The sequence below is a fragment of the Momordica charantia genome, assembly GCF_013281855.1.
Source record: "Momordica charantia cultivar OHB3-1 chromosome 1 unlocalized genomic scaffold, Mcharantia_2.0 BLBB01000001.1, whole genome shotgun sequence".
In the NCBI taxonomy this organism is placed as follows: Eukaryota; Viridiplantae; Streptophyta; class Magnoliopsida; order Cucurbitales; family Cucurbitaceae; genus Momordica; species Momordica charantia.
The window spans coordinates 20,973,214-20,994,014 of NW_028275157.1; the positions used below are offsets into that span (position 1 = coordinate 20,973,214).

Consider the following 20,801-nt stretch of genomic DNA (forward strand, 5'->3'; position numbering starts at 1 on the left):
GTCTCTTTTTCTTGGTTTTATTTTTTTGGTATAGAATTAGACTGCATCATTGGAACAGCTTGGCAAAAGGAGAAAGATGTCACAACATCAAAAGGTTGGATAGAAAATGACTTTATCAAAGCTCATCTTAAAGTGAAAAGATTCCTTTCCATTTTTAAAACTTATAAGAACCGTTCAAATTTGAACAGTAACATGAACACTTCCAAATTCTTTACTTTGATTTGGTCGTCGAAAATCCCCTAGCTGTTGTTCATTTGTTGTGTTGCCTGCTTACTCGTTTAGCCTCAATTTAGTTCTTATAATTATAAGACTTCTAATTTACCTCCATAGTTCTCAAAATTTCGATTTAGTCCTTTACAAAATATTAACAAGTCGTTGTCACGTGAATTGAATAACAAATTATAAGAACAGGTTTTTCGAACTAACTATGATTTAACTAAGCATTAATAACATAAATCAAATTGAAACTTTTAACAAATTAAGAAACTATCTTTAGATTTCAAATTATCACAAGAAGGGAAAATATATTCCCAAATTTCTTTCGGCCAAGGTAATCATTTCAACAAAGGCTCACCACCATCAAATTCATAATCTAATCACTTGCTATTTTGTACTCTAGATGGGAATTTCATGTAATTATTAGTTGTTACTTGCCAATTATTACACCTATTTTTTTTCACGTTTTTCAATTGTTTAAATAGAAAGTAACAATCCAATAAATAAATTTTAATTTGTTTATGCTTCTACTTTTTAAAAGTAGGAAGAAAAAGTCGTTTTAAGCCAAGTCAAGTCAGTTTTACCGATTCCAATTTGGCCACCTTTACAAACCATACCATTGGATGATTATATTATCGTAGAGCCTACGAAAAATATAAAATTTAAATATTGTGGACATTTTGAGCTCAAAAAATGTATAGAAACCCCACCCAACAAAGACAAATAAACACAAGTCATGTGGGATGATTTGATGCCAAAAGTGGCTTAAGACACTATAGTCCCTAGACATTTCACTGTGGTATTGTGTATTGTATTGTCACAATGTACTTTGGGTTCTTGAAAGGGCATTTTAGGAGATTTTCATCCATGAAATCGTGCGACCCTCCAATAATAATACACATTCTTTTTGTGTCGTGAGGGAGATGAAGATCGAGATTATTCGATCAATATCCTAAAAATAACTAATTTTCAAAGTATTGATGTGCGAATTCAAGATAAGTATGAAAGGAAAATCATTAAGACCCTATCGTCTCTTCTTCACTCTACTTTTCTTTAATTATACTTTGGTTCATTAAGATTTTCATGATCCTAGGCCAGAAAAGAAAGAAGATATTTCAATCAATCAAAACTGTGGATCATGAATCTAAAGAACTTATCAATTTTGCACATACAAAAGTAGACAAAGTACAAAAATAGATTGAAGTATACTTGTAAGATCATGAGTTTGATGTCTACGAAAAGCATTTATCAACAAAGAGGGAAAAAAAAACTCTTAAAAGAATGAAGGAATGAGAGTGTCGTGAATATTTTTTAATGTCAACTCGAAATCTTTTGATCACATCTTAATAGTCAATTCAATATAAAAATGTCATCCATCGCATTATTAGATTTTCGAGGGTGCACCATCTTATGATGAACCCTCGTGCTCCCCGTAGGTAGCCCTCCCATCACAATATAACAATAACAATTATTTTTCTTTCACCAAAAAGATAGAGATTTTTGGGAACAAAATATGTATATCCGAAAGCAAGAAGAAGGGAATCCTATGAAATTATTTTCCTTACTTTCGCCCCAATTAATTCAGATTTATCATTAAAGTTAAAGTCTCTTTATTTTGCTTTATAGAGTTGGTACAATCCACCCGACAAAGAAAGAAGACGATGCAGGGTAAAAGCGAGTTTGAAAATTTAACTATTAGTAAATGGAAAGACTTTTTTTAGTTCTCCAAATAGGAAGTTTGGCCACTTTCTTTTCCACTCCCTTAGAGAGAAGACAAAAAAAAAAAAAAAAGGCTATCAGTTGAGGAAATTTGTTGTCCTTTGAGATCGGTACAGAGATATATTCCAAAAAAGGGGTTAAAATATATATATATTCGACTTTCATTTTTAAAAATTTAGAGGGAGAAAAACTACCGAATTTGTATTTCTTGAGTTGCGACAAACTAAGGTAGGAGTATTTGGTCCCCTCCTTTGTTCTTTGCTCCGTCCTTCTTCTTCGAGAGGTAAGTCATCAATTATGAGAATCAATATTGTTCTAGTATGAAAATTGTATGTGTTGGGATAAAAAAAAAAGTGGAGCCAAAACTAAATGGGCCATAAAACCTCATAAGCCCAAAAACATATCCTTATGTTCACCGTGGGATCATTTTTGGTGCTGTTGTTGACATCAAAAGTAAAAAGGTGGCGGCAGTGTTTTCGTCGACCATTTTTGTGGCATCTAGAGAGAACTTTGTAGAGCGTTTGTGAGACGCATTGTATTTATCATAATATCATAATAGAATCCGCTGTCGCGGAAGATTGGATGTAAGCCCATAGTTGGGATGAATCAGTATAAATTTCTTATATCATTTTTATACTTTCCCTATTTAATTTTCTTGTGTGAGACTTAGTTTTCACAACTGTGGAAGGGGAAAATATTAAAGGTAAATAAATTTTTCCAACAGTATATCTTGAGATGTGTTTGGATTGTGCGCTGAGGTGAACTTGTGCGTGCAAAAGAGAGAAAACAAGGTGTAAGTCAAATAGTCAAAATGTTTTCAAGATAAATTATCAATCACACATATTGTATCCGAACATGTGATTGTGTGAGTGATTCTCCTATTTATACCATTAGTAAGTAAGGTCCACTAGGAGGTTACCATACATCGTAATGGGCATTACCGTGTAGATTTCGCTCTAGTGGGATGACTGACATGAATTTACTTTAGAGCACATTGAACTAAACTTAGTCATTACCAAAGTTACACTAAGATTTGAGGTCTATTACCTCATCTTCTTTCCTTTGATCTTTCTCCCCCTAACAAATATGAAGGAAAATGATGAATTGAAATATAAAATGGATCCAAAAACAATAATAAAGCAAGAGGGTAAAATAAAAAGAGAAAGGCAAGTAAAAAAGAGGTGTGTTTATTTGCTGAATAATGGTAGAGTTGCCATGACTGATGAGGTGCAATGCGGTGGGAACATCTGCCGGATTTTATGAGCCAACCCAATGGCGATGGATCGGCGGAGAAGGTAGACCGGGGACGAGGCGGGACCCAGACACTCTTACACAAAATATTTCAAAAAGTTATATCACCCCGCCCCCATATTTACCCCTGTTAAAAAATTATTTGGCCGTCAAAATGAACCTAGTTTAATAGATTAAAAGAGAGACACAAAAAAGGATTTGGAGGTTCAAATTTCTACCTTTACATGTTGTTGAATTAAAAGAAAGGAAAATAGAAATAAATAGTGAGAGGTTCCGTGTAGGCGTGGAATGTGCGAATTGACTTGGGTCAATGAGAATGAGTCTTTAGAGACAGCGGGTTGTGGAAAATTAAATCCTTCATGATATATCGCAATCACACCAAAATTTCCAAGGCATCAAAGTTAGTGGAAAATTCTGCAAAACCCATCTTATAAATAGGGCCATTTTTCTTCTCATATTCTCCATCAACTCAATCTTCTCTTTCTATAGGATCTCATTTCTACATATTACAAGAATGAAGTTTTATGCATTATTGATCTTCTTCTCTTTTGGTTTGTGGTTGGGAGCCTTTGCAGAGAGCAATGTGGGCGGCAGGCCGGCCGCGCTGTTTGCCCAAACGGGCTGTGCTGCAGCACGCACAGGTGGTGCGGCACCACCGAACCCTATTGCGGAGCCGGTTGCCAGAGCCAGTGTCGTCGTTCGGGGCCAAATCCGAATCTCCCTCCTAGTGGCGGAGGTGGTGTCGGTGGGATCATCACCTCGGCTATCTTCGATCAAATGCTTAAGTATCGCAATGACCCGCGATGTCGTGGTAATGGGTTCTATAGTTACAACGCTTTTATTACTGCTGCTCGATCCTTTTCTGGCTTTGGTACAACTGGAGATGATGTCACTCGAAGAAGGGAGCTGGCGGCTTTCTTAGCCCAAACTTCCCACGAGACTACAGGTTAGTTTTCTAGTAAAATCTCCGATTATTGATTATGATGTATTGGCTTGACCCTGTGGCCAACTGGATTTGAAAATGATGAGGTTGTGGTGTAGGAGGATGGCCAACCGCACCCCATGGTCCATATGCATGGGGATATTGTTTCGTAAGGGAACTCAATCAAGATATCTATTGCAGACCTGATGCCCAATGGCCTTGTGCTCTTGGTCAAAGATATTATGGTCGTGGACCCATACGACCCATACAACTGACTTAGTAATTAATTTCATCTCTATCTCTTTCGTCAACTTTATTGTTGACAATAAATAAAAAATTTCTTTTGATTAATAGCTACAATTAGATTATATTTAATTATTAACCATTGACATCTTTTATTAAGTTAGCAACTACAACTACGGGCTAGCTGGTAGTTCATTAAGATTGAATTTGTTGAACAATCCAGATTTGGTAGCAACAGGTCCAATCATATCGTTCAGAACAGCTATTTGGTTTTGGATGACACCACAGGGAAACAAGCCATCAAGTCATGATGTGATCATTGGTAAATGGCAGCCATCAAATGTCGATAGATCTGCTGGAAGAATCCCCGGCTATGGTGTCATAACTAACATCATCAACGGTGGACTTAGAATGTGGAAAAGGTCACAATGACAAAGTGACCAGTAGAATCGGTTTTTACCGAAGGTACTGTGACATGCTGGGTATTTCCTATGGAAACAACTTAGACTGCAACAATCAAAGACCTTTCGGGTAGTAAAATTATCACCACATAATCATATCAAAATATAATAAAAACATAGATATTTCTATCTCCAACTTATGAGAGATAGACTTATGATATGGGTAGAATAATACTCGAGTTGACTCGTCAACAATTATCTTTTGCTTACCACAATTAAAGTTTGATAAGTATATTTAAAATAAATAAAAAAAAATATTTGTCAAACTTTTAATAGTGGTCAAGACAGGTCGTGAGAACCAAGTATTTTAGGTTTGCGTTATTTTTCTTACCTATGTGATGTAACTTGTTGTAATAAAGAGGACAACATAATATATGTTAATAATGTTTGTCTCATGTTTTAATGAAATCATCCAGTTGACCAACGGTAATTGACATATACCTCCAACCGTTTACGATCCATTTCTCAAAATAAATTAAATGATTTCGTAAATATATAATATCTTTTAAATCTTAAATGATTTATTCGAAAAAATCTTTGAAATTATATCTATAAATTTGCTGCTAAATAGTACTAAAATAATTCGCTGCTAAATAATTACAACAAGGGCCAAAATTTCATATTCCATTATTTATTTAAATAAAATTATATAAAAAAATAAAGTGTTGATAAATTAAAAACGTACAATAATTTTGTTTTTATTTTTTTTAATTAAACCATTTATATTTTTTTTTCCTTCGTCAGTTTTCGCTTTTTGAAATAAACCTACTTTTAAAACCGTAAAATAACAAAATAAGAAAAAAGAGAAAAAAAAAGATTTTCTAGTATTCATTTTTTTTTGTTAGGAATTAAACACTGCTTTTGAACATACAAAGAAAATTATTTGTAAAAATGCATAATTTTCAAAAAAAAGAACCCAACAAAAACATGTTTAAACGCCGTTTTTAATCTTTAAAACTTGTTTGATATGATCTTTTTAAAAATAGTTTTCAAAACAAAAATAAAAACAATATTTCACTAATTTCATATCTTTTCTTTCATTTTCTTTTTTCCTGAGTATAGTTTGATTTGATTTGATTTAAATACATTTTTCTTTTAAATTAATATGAAAAGACAATAAATAAAACAACGACTACTAATTGAGCGGTAAAAAAAAACTTTGATATCAACTGCTAGGTTTTCTACTGGCCAAAAAGAAAAATACAGGTACATTTTTTAGGGAAAAAAATAAATATTTGTTAAAAAAAAATTAGTGGTATTCAATAATTAGGAAAGTATTGTTTATAAATAAAAAAAAATAAACCCTTTTCAAATGAATTTTAATATTTAAAATAATAGGAATTCTTTGAAAAGTTAATCAAGGGAACCATTGTCAATAAATAGGGACCATAACTACCCCTTTGCAAAAGTATGGAGACCGAAACAAAAATTTTAAAAGTACATGGATTCAAATGAACTAAACTTCAAAATACATAGACTAAAATGAAGTAAAATTTTAAAAGGACTCGGACCAAAATAATATTTTAACCATTGAATATATTCTTGTTTATTAAATCATTTCTAGACTGTACTCTAAACTTGAGATGGGATCTCTAGACTCTACTCTAAACTTGAGATGGGATAATATATTTTCTAAAATGAAAAATCTTCTCTTCCATATAATAAGTTCAAAAAATCAAATTTTAACCTTTAATTTTTTACCCTAAACTTGAATAACTTATCAAATTTATATAATACCCATCCCAAAAGCAAATTAAAATTATCTATAAATCAACCACAAAAATATTCAAACTTAACCCCAAAATAAATTAGGGTAAAAGAACAAATAAGTTCAACAACGTATAATATTAATTAATTAACTAATGTTGTCATATATATATAGTATAATATACTAATATAGTTTTAAATGATTTATTCAATTGTGTGATACCAAGTTTTAAAGATTTGAGGACGAAACTGAAATTAATTATGTTAACAACTAAAATTATTATTTAACTATTGAATCTAATCTTATCGAATTAAATAATCCCTAACCTAATTGAATAAAAAAATGATTAAAATCTCATGAATTTACATTTAGAAGTAGTGGAATCAATGAATAGAGTCATAGTGTATTCATTTGGTCCACCAAAGCAACAACATCTGCCACTTTAAAGTGGATTAAACACCCATAATTAGTTTCAAGCAAATTAAAGAAGAAAATCATAATAATATTCTACTAATATATTGACATATGAAATCTTTTAGTTAAAGTTGATCAATATTTAATTGACCATGTGATAGGTAAGGAAGGAAAAAATTTAATTTAAAATTTGACAATGCATCTTTTAGAAAAATATATTTTTATTCTCCCGAGCTTATTGGGAATTTGGGATGGATAATATTATTTATTTAAGATTTAAATATTTTTTAGTAAACTTGTATGGCTATCCCTTTTTGATGCCTAAATTTTTAAGTATCATATTACCTAAACTTTCTACAATACTACTAAATTAAAATTAAAAAAAAACTATTTTAATTATAGTTATCGATATTTTATAAATTAGTTTACTGTAATTCAACATCGTCTTTTGTTTATTTACTTCATATCAGACAAATATTCAATATTTAAGATCTCAAGTAATATATGATTTCATAATATTTTAATATAAAAAAATAGTGGTAAGAACTGAAGTAGTATCTTTATAGTCAATTTCAACCTAACTCAACTTTAACTAAAGATATATCCCAATTAAAAGATCGTTGATTTAAATCTTAATTCCTTATTGTGTATTTGAAAAATAAAAAATTTAGTACAAAGTCTATTAGTTGTCATAATTGGACCACATTTTGTGCGGGGTGCTTTTACATCTATCAAGCAAGCATAGCTTTGAACTGATCCTTTCTTTTTCATTACTATTAAGAATATAAGATTATTTATTAAGCACGATGATGGTTAAGGTATTTTCTTCGGAGGTGTGAGTTGAATCCTTCATCTACCTGTACTAAAAAATATATTTATTGAGTGAAATAATGTTTATTAAATTTCTTGATTTTTGTAACTTTTATTAGATCTCCACGTTATCTAGATAAAATGTAACACCATAAAATTCTACCTCTGCAAATAATTAGTCACATGGACGAAATGTTGGATAATTTTTCTTTTTGAATGGATAATGACGATAATTAAAGTCTTAAAATTTTAAATTTTAAGGACCAAATTAAAAATTAAAGTTAGAGCACTAAAATTATTATTTAACCGTTGAATCTAATGTTGTCGATTAAATCATCTCTAACCTAACCTAATGAATACTAATTAAAATCTCATGACTTTTCCATTTAGAACTAGTTGAAATTCTGAATGGGTGTGCATCCATTTTGCCGGCCAAAGCAATTTGCTAGTGGATTAAACACTCATCGTCCATTTCAATTAAAATAAATAAAATTTTTTCCTTAAGTGAGATTAAAGAAGCAACAAGTCAAACTATTCGAGTCAAGTCTATCGGGTTGAATACTCGACATTTCTATTAAAACATGTCATTATTTAGAAGAAAATAAGAAATCTATATATATATAATAATATTTTTTTCTTTTCTTGAAGTCAAGTAAAAATAAAGATATATACTTTAATTAATTGAACTACGATCAACTTAACAAATATAACAATATTTCTAGTTCTTCTACTACGTTGACCTTTCGCTAAAATTGATTAGTATAAAATAGACCCTGTGATAGGTAAGGAAGGAAAGAATAAGTTAAAAGCTTTTAGAATATATATATATATATTTTTGATCTATTTTGATCTATCATTTTAAATATTATATTTGTAGTCCATAAAATATTTTATAAAGAACTATTTTAATTCTTCTAATTAATCTTTTATAAGTTTAGTTAATGGACCTTAACAACAATAGCCTTTTATTTTTGTTTACTTGATTATTCGATATCTATCGATGACAAAAATTTAAAGTCATATGTAAACATTGTAAAATGAGAAATTCAAAACATGTTCTAATTTAAAAATCAATATAAGAATTAAAATAGTATTCATCCTAAAATAAAGTAAAATAAGAATAAAGAATTTACAAGAACATGGTGTATTTATTAGCTATGTCATAAGTGGACCCCATTTTTTAATGGTGTTCCTCTTTTTTTCATTATTTATTATTATTATTATTTTTTTTTTTTGCGCCATTAGAGTGGATTCTGATATTTCTTCTATAAATAGGGAGGAGTCTCCTTCTTCCCAATATATTATCATATTTACATTATTGAAAGTGATTAGAGGAATATAATGAAGCTTTATACATTCATCTTCTTGTTTTTTGCTTTGTTATTGAGAGTGTTTGCAGGTCTAGTTCATGCGTCTAGTCACAAAGACGACGTTGGTAAACTCGTCAATGCCACTATTTTCGATGAAATGTTCGAGCGTCGCAAAGATCCACAATGTTCGAGTGAAAATTTCTATACCTACAATGCTTTTTTGGCTGCTGCTCATTCATTTGGTAGGTTCGGATTTGGTACAACTGGAAGCGTTAATACTCGAAAAAGGGAGCTGGCAGCTTTCTTGGCCCAAACTTCTCACCAAACCACCGGTTAGTTTTCACATAGAGTACCTATAAAAATATGGCTTTATATTATAAGAGGGCTAGTTTTGAGAATGGTAAGTGGTGCAGGAGGATGGCTAACTGCACCCGGTGGTATACTCGCGTGGGGATATTGTCACATAAAGGAAACCACCCAAGATTCCTACTGCAAGCCTGATCCAAAATGGCCTTGTGTTCGTGGCCAAAAATATTACGGTCGCGGACCCATGCAACTAAAATAGTAATTAACCACTCTCTTTGATATTTGTTTTCTTTTTTAATATAAATGAAGGTAGGGATTCGAACTCATAATTTCTTGGTCATAGACGGTTGTCAATTACCTTTGAACTAAGCTCATGTGGACTGATCTTCTCCTTATTTAGAACAATTGAGATTATATTTTGGCTTACAAACTGCGAGCTTATGAATAGTTGTACATCAATTATACTAAATATTAATATCTTTCTCACAAATCAGCAACTCCAACTACGGGCAGGCCGGTAAAGCATTAGGATTGGATCTATTGAAGAATCCAGATTTGGTAGCCACAGATGCAATTCTATCCTTCAAGACGGCCATTTGGTTTTGGATGACACCGCAAGGAATCAAACCATCGTGCCATGATGTTATCATCGGCAAATGGAAACCCTCCGATGCTGACAAAGCTGCTAAAAGAGTCCCCGGCTACGGTGTCATCACCAACATCATCAACGGTGGAGAGGAATGTGGGCATGGTGCTGATACAGAAGTTGCTGATAGGTTTGGATTTTATGAAAAGTACTGCAAGATGTTGGGTGTCAATCCTGGAAAACACTTGGCATGCTATTTTCAAGACCCATTTGTCCGCGACTAGGTATCACCAAATAATCATAATCAGATGTAATAAAAGCACATTTCCATGGCTCTTACTAAGATAAAAGTGAGCAAGAGTAAGAGAAATTTGAATGTACCTTGAATAAGAAGTTTTGTCATAGCTGGGTAACTTTGAATATGGTACATTTTGCTGTCGTACTCTCAACACTAAATATATGTGCATGGGTTTGAGTCGGAAGAATTATAATTGAACTGTACAAGAGATAGTTTAGAATCACTTTTTTCCAAAGTAGTTCAAGAAAGGCTCCCCATAGCCTTAGCTCTATCCCTCAGTATAAACTTCTGTATCTTTCCAGTTGATGTCTTGGGCAAATCTTGAAAAATTATGGACCGCGGAGCCATGTAATGCGGCAAATGATCTCGACAGTAATCGATAAGCTGTTGGGCAGTGATATTACATCCCTCCTTCAATGTAACGAATGCACAAGGTGTTTCTCCCCAGTGATTATCAGGGCGACCTACAACTGCAGCCTCCAGAACTGCTGGATGACCAAACAGAATGGTTTCGACCTCGACCGTGCTTATATTCTCACCGCCCGAGATGACTATGTCCTTCAGACGGTCCTTTACTTCGATATAGTGATCAGGGTGTTTTACTGCAGCATCCCCACTGTGAAACCACCCTCCCCTGAAAGCTTCCTCTGTTGCTTTTTGGTTCTTGAAGTATCCACTCATCACAGTGTTCCCTCTGAACATTATTTCTCCCATTGTTTTGCCATCAGCTGGTACGCCAGCCATTGTCACGGGATCTCTTACGTCGACCTCCTGCAGTCCAACATGATGGACGCCTTGACGTGCTCGGATCCTTGCTCTTTCATCAGAAGGTAGAGAATCCCACATTGGCTTCCATGTGCAATATGTCCCCGGACCATATGTCTCAGTTAGACCATACAAGTGACAGATTCGGAATCCCATCTCCTCCATCTTAGCAAGTATCTGCGGTGGAGGTGGCGCACCACCAGTCAAGACATCCACCTTGTTCGGAAGCAGCCTGCGGTCGCTCACGGGAGAATTCACAATCATGTTCAAAACAGTCGGTGCAGCTGCCATGTGAGTCACATTCTGCAGAGCTATTTTCTCAAATATTGCCTTGGGTGAGACTTTTCTGAGGCAGATATTGGTACCACCTTGAGCGGCAACTCCCCAAGCAAGGCACCATCCATTGCAATGAAACATGGGGCAAGTCCAAAGGTAAACCGGCATCGATCCCATTCCGCCAAGAAGAACCGTCGCCAAGGAATTTAGATAGGCACCTCTATGACTATAAACAACCCCTTTAGGCATAGATGTAGTGCCTGAAGTGTAGTTTATACTAATCGGATCCCATTCGCTTTTCGGTTTTTGGACCTCAAACTCACAACTCCCAGATGCAATCAGACTCTCGTATTCACAAACATTCGAAGACAATGGATTAGCTGGAGATAAACCATGTTCAGCATCAAGAATTAGAACTAGCTTAGGTGATTCTGAATCTCCTTGTGCAAGAAGCTGAATTGCCTCACAAGCAACTTCAAACAACTGAAAATCTACAAAAATGATCTTGGCTTCCGAATGCCTCAGCAGCGCCGAAACCATAGATGAATCATGGCGCGCATTCAATGTGCAAAGAACAGCACCAGCCATGGGAACAGCAAAATGCAGCTCATACATGGCTGGGACATTAGGAGCCAAAGTTGCAACCTGTTCAACACAACTTTCAAATCAAAATCCCAAACAGGCCACTAAAAGAAAAATGGCAACCAAAACTTTAAAGATTTAAACCCAAAATTCGCCTGATTCCATCCCTAGATGTATGTGGCAACAAAATGTGATGCAGCGGGTTTTCGAAAGATGGAAATGAATCCACGAACATTGGGAAATCCATCACAAAAACGAGAGAAAATGCTCATATTTCCATTCCATCAAAAGTCCAAAAGTCCCACTACAATCTAAATCTGGCTATTTATAGCCTTACCGAAGTCTAATAAATCATTTTCATTAATTCCAATTAGTTTAAGGCTTTCGTGACATCCTGCGTATATTACTTATATGATCCTAAAATAATACATAGTTAGTTTGAGTGTCATGTAAGTTTACACAAATTAAAGACATGGATCAATTAGATGCAAACTAGAAATGCAAAGAAATTTTTTGAAGTATGGAGACTAACCAAGCATAACCTTGACGATTCAGGACCCATTAGAAATTTTGGAAACCAGAGTACTAGATAGACACTGATCTAACAACTTGTTCAAAATATGGATGAAATTTTGATTTCAACTTCAAGCTATTCATCTCAGCGCATTCCTCAACAATCGACCAGCAAGCATATTGAATCAGAATATTATAATCAAATCAAAATCAGGAAACAAATGAAAATGAATGCAACTTAATCACAACATCAGTAATGGAAAAACGGGAAAACCTCACCACTTGGCCAGGGGAAATCCCAAGCTGGGAAATCGCAGAAGCCAATTTGAGACAGCGATTATAGGTTTCTTCCCAAGTAAACGATACAGAACCGTACACAACCGAGGTCGTGTCTCTGTAAACTTTGGCCGTTCGCTCCAAAAAGCTCAGCGGAGACAGAGGAACGTCGTTCGCCGGACATCGGACCAGACCGGCCATCGATTTCCACGAGTCCGGCACATTGGCGAAACCACGACGGCTTGAAGGGAAATCCAAGTTCCAGTTCCGGTTCCAAAGCGGTCTATTGAAGCTACAGACTGAACGGAGCAACTGATTTTGGAGAAAACGGTTCATTGGTTTGGCGATTTCAAGAACACTGCAAAAACCATAACCACCCTTTTTCGTCCTGTTCGATCCTGGTGAAGTTTTCCACTGGGATTTACAGAATCTCCATTGATGAGCAAACTGCCATTTCCAGAATTGGGATGGCGGTAGAGAGAAGGCGCATCACGTATGGGCATTTTAAAATCAAAAAAAGATTTTGGGGGGATAAGGCAAAATCTGTTTGGATAAAATCCTTTCCTCTTCTGTAGTCAGGACCTTTTTCACCTCTGTATGTACCTTAACCAATTTGATATTATTGCGCTAATAATTAGGCTAACATAAATTTGAAAACAAATAGAAATGAAACTAAAGTTGTATTATTTGTTTTCCGACACTGTTTTGTAGCAGTTTTGGTAATTGAATCTCAATTTAAAAAATTATATTTAGTAATGTATTTGTAAACTAAAATATTTAGTTTAATCTAGACTTATATTAATTAATTTATTAACAATTTTTTTATAAATTTTATATAATTATTATTATTAACGAGTCTTAACTTTTTAATCACTCAACTTTGTAAAAATTCTCATTCTCATTTCTATTGATTGAAATTTTTTTTCATTACGATTCCTTATAAGTAAATGGGTTCATCAAACTTTTGATAAAAGGAAAATGTATTAGAGTATCTAATAAGGTTTGAATCAGTATTAAAGTATTGATAAAAAGAAATTTATTAGAACTTAATTGTTCTAATTTTTGAATTCAATAGTAGTTTAGCGTGGTTTCAAAATAATGATTAATTTAACGATCATCTCTCTCCCATGTTCGTAATACCATACCATTTCCAAGAAAGGGAGAATATATATTTGATATAGAGAGTTAAAATGTTTTTTATTTGGTCGTAGAAATATCAATAAAATATATAAAATGTTAACAAGTTTTCTCTCAAATACTAAATCATTAATTTCTTTAAGTTCAACGGTTACGTCCTATCTTGAAAGCGTGACAAATTTAAACACTTAATTATTATTATATAATTTTTTTTAATGACCTCCTGTTTTTGTTTTTATTTTCTCTTTGAAATTATATACAAACATCCTTTTTTTTTCCTACTTTAAAAGAAAATCCTTTTTTTTTTTCTTGTTTGGTAAAATTGACTATTGACATTTTCATGGTTAATGAGTATTTAAGTAACTGGAATTGACAGATGAGTTGAAATTGTAGAATGGCTCCAACCATATGAGGACATAAAAGATGAGCAAAATTGCATTTTCATTTGTGATTGAAAAATTTTATAATCGCAGAGAAGACCTTCATTCTACTAATATTTGTCAAGGAAGATTTTTGTTTATCATAATTAATTAAGAAGATAAGCTCGAATAAATTTATGTGAAAAGAGAAATGAAAACTAAAATTACGAAGACTTATATCCAAATTGTTGTTCGGTTCGATGGTTTTGTTTCATACCATATTAAATATACAAGCGTTAAATATCAGTGTTTACTACTACGAGTTACCTTGTCAACCAAATGTATTAGGGTCAGGCGGTTGACCCGTGATTAGTCGAGGTGCGTGCAAGCTGATCCGGACACACGGATTTCAGAAAAAAAAAAATCAGTGTTTACTATATGATAGGCAAGATAATTAATGGTTTTGTATTAGATGATGAGTTAAAATTAGTATTATTGAAAATTTTGAATAACTAAATTTAATTAGTAAAAATTGTATAAGTACGAGTTGTTTAGAATATTAATAAATGTAAATTGTAAATGTATTGATTAAAATTTATTAAATCTAAACCATATACTGAGGTTGATAATTAATAAAAGTTAATATGATTTAATATATAGATAGGCTAATTAATGAATCAATTAATTAAAAGAAAAACAATAAATAGTATTTAGATTAATCATTTTTTAAAAAAAAATTATTTTTTTTCTTAATTCTAAGAATTCAAACCTCTAATTTTATTATTAATAATATATGTCTTAGTCAGTGGAACTTAAATCGGTATTTGAATTTATGAAATCGGATGAAGTGACCTATAAGTTGATAGTTATATAAATATATTTGGATTCTATTATTGAATTTAGGTATATAAAAAAATTTAAAAATTACATAAACATCCTGACGTGGATTCTTTGATAAGATTTTTTTTTTTTTTTTAAGAATCCATATGTCACCTTGTGTATCCTATCAAAGGAACAGATTCCAAAAAATAATTTTGAGAATAAAAATGATTGAACTTATGCTCTATGATTGTATCTTGGTGAACAAAATTCTCGAGGATGCTTAACTCATTGAGTATTGGTAATTATAAATTTGGAATCATTTTTTGAGGGGTAAAAAAAGATTTCAACTATTGAGCCTATTTTTCAAAATTTTCAATAGTTTTTTATTAGATAATAAAAAACTGAGAAAATAGACAATCACTAATACTGTCCTACTCCTTACCACTCTTAAATGTTTAACAACTAAGAAAGAAAAATTAAAAAAATAGATATTCTTTCTAAAATTAATGAATGGTTAATTTTTTGATAAGGACAAAATTTGGTCCTTACTAAAAAGAAACAAGTATTTTCCTTAAGAGTGAGTTTGTATATACTTTCTAATAAAAGCGTTCAAATAAATAATTTATCCTTCTTGATTTTAGATTATATAAATTTTATTCACTTACCCAAATTTTATAAAGTTTGTTTTCCAATCAAAGTTCAACGAAAATCTTGAGCTCAGAGTATGATGGCCACCATGCACCCTTAGGAAAATTCCTCCTTTATTTCTTCATTTGTTCCAAAGATTAAGGAGAAACAGCAAAATACAAGTAGAATAAAATTGCTCTCTTTTCAGATTTTATAGCACAAATTGTCTGTCTCTGATTAAGATTATTGGAACAAGAAACGCATTCCCAACTGTTATGCTTGGGACAACTGAAACAAAAAATAATTCAAAGGCAAATCTTCCTTCTTCATTCGGGAAACTGGGCAGAATTTGACCACCCAAAAATCTTAGAACTGTTTATGAATGGTGGGATAGGGTACCTCCTCCTCCCTTACTTGCTCAATCTAAAGCAGCTATGACTGCATCAACAACCTCCTGCGTCGTGCTCTGTCCTCCGAGGTCCTTGGTTCGGTACTTGCCTTCGAATATGACCTTCTTAACCGCTGTTTCTAATCGGTCGGCAAATGAAGGAAACTGGAGATGTCTCAGCATCATGGCTGATGATAAGAGCAGCGCCACGGGGTTCGCCTTCTTTTGTTCCACTAGCCTCTCATTGCCCACATTCCCTGCCGAAGCTCCTTGCTCGAAAACAGCATGATCAGCGCCAACATTACCTGAATAGAGAAACTACAGTTAGAAGATGGGAAGAACCAAGCTATATCTTATCTCCTAGTAAGATTAAGTTTAATTATCAGCACATGTGGTTCCATACTTCTATTGCTGAACTTTCGTTACTGCCCATATTGCCTTACAATATTGAATATTCCCAGTTAACCATCAAGGAGATGAAAATATTTTGTCTTCCATTTATCTAAAATTTGTTGACATACAAGATGAAAGGAAGTCCTGCTCAGAACTTCTCTACATGGGTACTTGATGGGCTATATGCAATTTTAGCCTCAATTAAGGTTCTAAGAAAACTTGAGAAATGCTAAACATAAGCTTTGAATCTGAAACATTTTGAGCATACCTCCCGGCATAACTCCAGTTCCACCTGCTATACCAGCTGCTGTATTTGCTACAAGATTTCCATAAAGATTGGGTGTCACCTGCAAAATGATATATCCAAGCATCATCAAAATTCAAATATCATCTCCTACTTTGCAATATGTAAAATTCAAAATGAAATTATTCTTCGGAAGAAAGATGATAAGCATCAATCAAGTGTAAAATGGATTCCACAGAACAGAGAGACAAGCAAAGGGGAAATGATCACAATCTCCTTCCCTCAAGCTTTCTACCCCTACCTCCTTCCTCTCCCAGTATGTTCACTTTTTTAAAATAGTAATCTTTCTCCTCTAACTAAGAGCACTCGAGTTTTCCATTTTATCCTTTCTCATATAACTGCATGTAATAGGGGACCTAACAGAAGAGCAAAGGCTTTCATGAAGGAAGATACAAAGACAATGGTTAAGCAAAGCGGGTTAAGAAGCCTCCAAAAAACCTATACAAAACCTTTGAAAATAAGCAACCCTGTTGCGAAGACTCATTATAAATCATCATCAAATGATGTTTATCTTTGGAATCCCTCTGACAGAGAACACTTCAAAATGTGAAAACTCCTTCAGCTTCATGTTCTTTTGGAAGTAGGCCCTTCAATTAGACATTTTTCCATTCATATATTGGCCATATGTTAATGCACATAAACACCACCACCACCACCACCACCACCACCACCACCCCAACCAAAGGGCCTTATGGCAAAAAGTTCATGGGACACGCAGTGAATAATAAGACTCCAAAAAAAAATAGCGGGGTCCTGTTGAAAACTTGCAGAGGACATCTCTAACTTCCTAAAGGCTGTAGAAAACCCACAGCAATATAGAAGAGAACACAGATCATGATCTCAGAAGATGCCACACAAGATTAGTTTTGTGAACAACATTTTAAAGAGCTTAAATTCAACACTAATAGTAGTAACTCTCAAATCTGGATCCTAGAGAAAAATGAATATTTCCATGTATTTTGCTAAATTCGTCTAAAAATTGCACACCAAAAGTCTCATTCCATGTTATATTGGTAGTTCGGTTCTAAGGGTGCCTTAGGTTGGTGATATGAAAACAAACCGAGACTCAATGAAAAATAGATTTGTATTTCATGTTTTTAGTGTTTTCGAATGTGTTTGGTAGCATATTTGAAAATTAAATCCCAATTTAAAAATTAGTGTGCTTAGCTTAGTAATATATTTGTAAACTAATGATAATTACCAACTAAATATTTATTTCAATCTAAAATATTATTAATTAATTTATTAACATTTTGTATAATTATTATTTTACAATATTATATTATTTATAATATATTATGTTTTACACATTTTAATTTCAACAAAAATGAAAGGAGTGAAATAGTATATTTATCAAAGTTTTTATCTTTTTTCATATAATTCTGCATTTTAAAGTTTTAAATTTAAAATCTGAAAACACTAATAACATAAAATTATTGTTTTCAAAATTTCTACTATTTAGATCACAATTTGTCAAACTGAAAACAATGAACAAAATCCAAATTGCATACCAAAGAGGCCCTTAACCTTCCTATTTTCAAATTTAGATATATAGAAAAGGTAGAAAGTCATTCATACATCAGGCAGGTATTAAGACAACATTATGTCATTCAATTGTATAAGTGGCATACCATAACATCAAATTGCTCAGGCTTTGAGACAAGTTGCATGCAGCAGTTGTCTACAATAACTTCATTGTACTTTATTCCAGGATACTTTGTGGCAACCTCTCGACAAGATTCCAGAAATAGACCATCTGCAAGTTTCATGATATTTGCTTTGTGCACAGCTGTAACTTTCTTTCTGTTGTTCAGATAAGCATACTCAAAAGCATATTTCGCAATACGCTCAGAACAGAACTTTGTTATCACCTGGCAAAGAGTGAGTATGAGAGACAAGGATACAAGGGCAAAAAAAATAATGTTGTGAAGGTTGATGTTCCCAAAACCCCTCTTTAATGGCTAAGCTAAGCTGCAAGTATATTTTTTAGTGCTACAACAATATTAACATTGTGATAGTTAAAGAAATAATTTGCTTTTTCAACAGATAATTAGTAACATCATACTAATGAGAAGCCTAGAACGTGAAAGAAGGATTGTGAAGCAGAGAGGAGTCTAACAGAAGTAGCAAGAACTATCTCTCCTCATTCACAAAGACTGCTTAAAATCATTTTTTATGAACTTCTCCCTGAGAATTACGTGGTATCTATCTAGCAATCATCACCAACTTCTAGGTTTTTAAAAATATTGTTGATCAAATCAGTCAAGGCTGAATAAAACATTAAACAATGTTGGCAACATACGACCAGCTATTACCACATCATGCTCATTAGCTAATACTTGCCACGACCTGAAACATTAATACAATCAAGGAAAACCCTTGATGTTTGCCCATAGATGTACGGTAACGAATTCAACCTTGAAATTCTGGCAAAATAATAAGAATGAAGAAAATTTGGGGAAGTATGTGAAAATGAAAATCATGGGCCTCAAATCTACGACAAATCATAGTCTAAGCATGCACCTGTAACAGGGTATATTGTATATATTAATGGAATCATGAACATCATTCTGAACCTTAAGAATACAGAAAAACCACGAAAGCTTAGAATTGCTAATATAGTAACGCAATTGGAATTAAAACATAATTCGAAGTCAAAGAACCAGCACCTTAAGACTTTCAACGACTCCCGGAACGACCTCGTGCTCCAAGCCAGAGTACTCGCCCTCTGTGTTCTCCCTAATAACAACAATATCCACATTCTCGTGCCTGGTAGGAAGCCCAGGAAGATTAAAGCAATTGACAAGCGAGGCGTAAAGATCGAGCTCTTTCCTCAGCTGCACGTTCAGCGAGCTCACACCGCCGCCTACAGGCGTCACCAACCCTCCCTTCAAACACACCTTGTTCTTCTTTATCGAGTCAATCACTTCCTGGGGCGCCTTCTTCATGTCGCCGTGAATTTCGAACTTCTCGAAGTACACAGGAGCGTGCATCGCATCCATCACTTGCTCCACGGCGCCCGTGACCAAGGGCCCGATTCCGTCTCCGGGAATCAAGGTGACGGCCCGTGGAGCGCCGTCCCCGGGTCGGGGCATGTAGGTGACGGATCGATTTTGAGCGTCGATTCTGGATTTGAAACATGACGACAAACGGGCAGGATTCTCGGAAGCGGGGGATTTGGAGAGGAGCTGTTTGATGATCGGAACGGATCTTCGAGCCATCGGGTGAGGAAGATTGTCGGGTCGGATGGTAAGGGTTCCGGCAGCGAACGGTGGTCTATAGACTGAGATCGATCATTAGGGGTCGCCGGAGCCGGAAAGGGACTGGAAAATGGCGAAGTCAAGAAAGTAAAATGAAATTCAGCGTTGGAGAGCTGCGGGAAAACTGAAAAGGCAGGGAAAGCTGGGGAAATATCCACTGCGCTCGAGATCAGCGGATTTACTTTGAGCTCGTACAATTAGCCAATCATTGAATACCATATGTCGGTGCTGTTCGAATAATGCCTTTGCTTTCGGTGCGTCCATCGCAGCAGATAATACACAAATATCATTTATGGTTTTTTCTTTTTTTTAGTAATTAGATTTATGCTTCGGTTTTCTCTTGTAAGGAACATTACAAATATGTTGGAGAGAATTTAGGCCTAATACTTTTTTTCATATAGGGAATTCAGGCCAAATACATGTGAGTAAATACAATTTTAAATATATAAATATATATATATTTATTTATTTATTTACTTATTTTATTTATTTTTTGGCTCGCTCTTTTTAATTTTTTGAATTTAATAATGGAAATGAAAATTTAAATTTTTTATAATAGTGACCTCTAATTTTACAATCATCGTATATGTCCGACCACTAAAATTATATACCACTTAAAAAAATCACTAAAATTATATATTGATTGACTTTAAAGTACTTTTTTATTTTTTAGTATAATAAATTGGGGTATGAGAGTTTGAACATCCAACTTAAAAAATATAAGTAGATGCTAATTATCGATAAGATATGTTTATGTTGGTTTTAAATTACTTTTTTGAGTGTTTAATTTAAATGTTTATTGTATTATAGTCTTAAAATTTTGAACTGATAATCTTAATACTTACCGCTTATGTT

At 33.5% G+C, this 20,801-nt stretch overlaps 3 protein-coding genes and 1 pseudogene across 6 annotated transcripts; 2 read left to right on the top strand and 2 right to left on the bottom strand.

The window, feature by feature from the left end:
• The first annotated feature begins 3,685 nt into the window (after positions 1–3,685).
• Positions 3,686–5,242, top strand: LOC111005462 (endochitinase-like; annotated as a pseudogene). The gene is made up of 3 exons (XR_015789021.1): positions 3,686–4,132; positions 4,228–4,387; positions 4,516–5,242. The product of XR_015789021.1 is annotated as an endochitinase-like (transcript).
• A 3,816-nt stretch (positions 5,243–9,058) lies between these two features.
• LOC148213430 (endochitinase-like) lies at positions 9,059–10,373 on the top strand. Its single transcript, XM_088120114.1, has 3 exons — positions 9,059–9,386; positions 9,468–9,618; positions 9,855–10,373. Exons 1-3 carry the CDS (start codon positions 9,086–9,088, stop codon positions 10,228–10,230), a joined length of 828 nt encoding a protein of 275 aa, XP_087976240.1. The 5' UTR covers positions 9,059–9,085; the 3' UTR covers positions 10,231–10,373.
• On the bottom strand, positions 9,715–13,179 carry LOC111005564 (butanoate--CoA ligase AAE1). 3 transcript variants are annotated; one of them, XR_015789013.1, is made up of 3 exons: positions 12,660–13,179; positions 10,328–11,930; positions 9,715–10,226 (listed from the first exon to the last, which is right to left on the bottom strand). XR_015789013.1 is itself a non-coding variant. In XM_022277099.2 (2 exons), the coding sequence occupies exons 1-2, from the start codon at positions 12,990–12,992 to the stop codon at positions 10,485–10,487; spliced, it is 1,779 nt and encodes a 592-aa protein (XP_022132791.1). In that variant the 5' UTR covers positions 12,993–13,179; the 3' UTR covers positions 10,325–10,484. The 3 variants fall into 3 exon arrangements, 1 of the variants encoding a protein (XP_022132791.1); XR_015789015.1 differs by lacking the exon at positions 12,660–13,179 and adding an exon at positions 12,400–12,644; XM_022277099.2 differs by lacking the exon at positions 9,715–10,226 and having other exon boundaries at positions 10,325–11,930.
• A 2,605-nt stretch (positions 13,180–15,784) lies between these two features.
• LOC111005786 (isocitrate dehydrogenase [NAD] regulatory subunit 1, mitochondrial) lies at positions 15,785–20,043 on the bottom strand. The gene is made up of 4 exons (XM_022277417.2): positions 19,356–20,043; positions 18,318–18,557; positions 16,651–16,729; positions 15,785–16,294 (listed from the first exon to the last, which is right to left on the bottom strand). The coding sequence occupies exons 1-4, from the start codon at positions 19,905–19,907 to the stop codon at positions 16,020–16,022; spliced, it is 1,146 nt and encodes a 381-aa protein (XP_022133109.1). The 5' UTR covers positions 19,908–20,043; the 3' UTR covers positions 15,785–16,019.
• Between the last annotated feature and the right edge of the window lie 758 nt (positions 20,044–20,801).

Bases quoted from the DNA above. Each gene is read 5' to 3' on its own strand.
- LOC148213430 (XM_088120114.1), top strand. From the start codon at position 9,086: ATGAAGCTTTATACATTCATCTTCTTGTTTTTTGCTTTGTTATTGAGA. The intron at 9,387-9,467 runs GTTAGTTTTCAC...TAAGTGGTGCAG, and splicing joins AACTTCTCACCAAACCACCG to GAGGATGGCTAACTGCACCC. The intron at 9,619-9,854 runs GTAATTAACCAC...CTCACAAATCAG, and splicing joins GGACCCATGCAACTAAAATA to CAACTCCAACTACGGGCAGG.
- LOC111005786 (XM_022277417.2), bottom strand. From the start codon at position 19,907: ATGGCTCGAAGATCCGTTCCGATCATCAAACAGCTCCTCTCCAAATCC. The intron at 16,730-18,317 runs GTATGCCACTTA...ATCATTTTGCAG, and splicing joins CTGAGCAATTTGATGTTATG to GTGACACCCAATCTTTATGG. The intron at 16,295-16,650 runs GTATGCTCAAAA...TTCTCTATTCAG, and splicing joins AACTGGAGTTATGCCGGGAG to GTAATGTTGGCGCTGATCAT.
- LOC111005564 (XM_022277099.2), bottom strand. From the start codon at position 12,992: ATGAACCGTTTTCTCCAAAATCAGTTGCTCCGTTCAGTCTGTAGCTTC. The intron at 11,931-12,659 runs GTGAGGTTTTCC...TGTGTTGAACAG, and splicing joins GGATTTCCCCTGGCCAAGTG to GTTGCAACTTTGGCTCCTAA.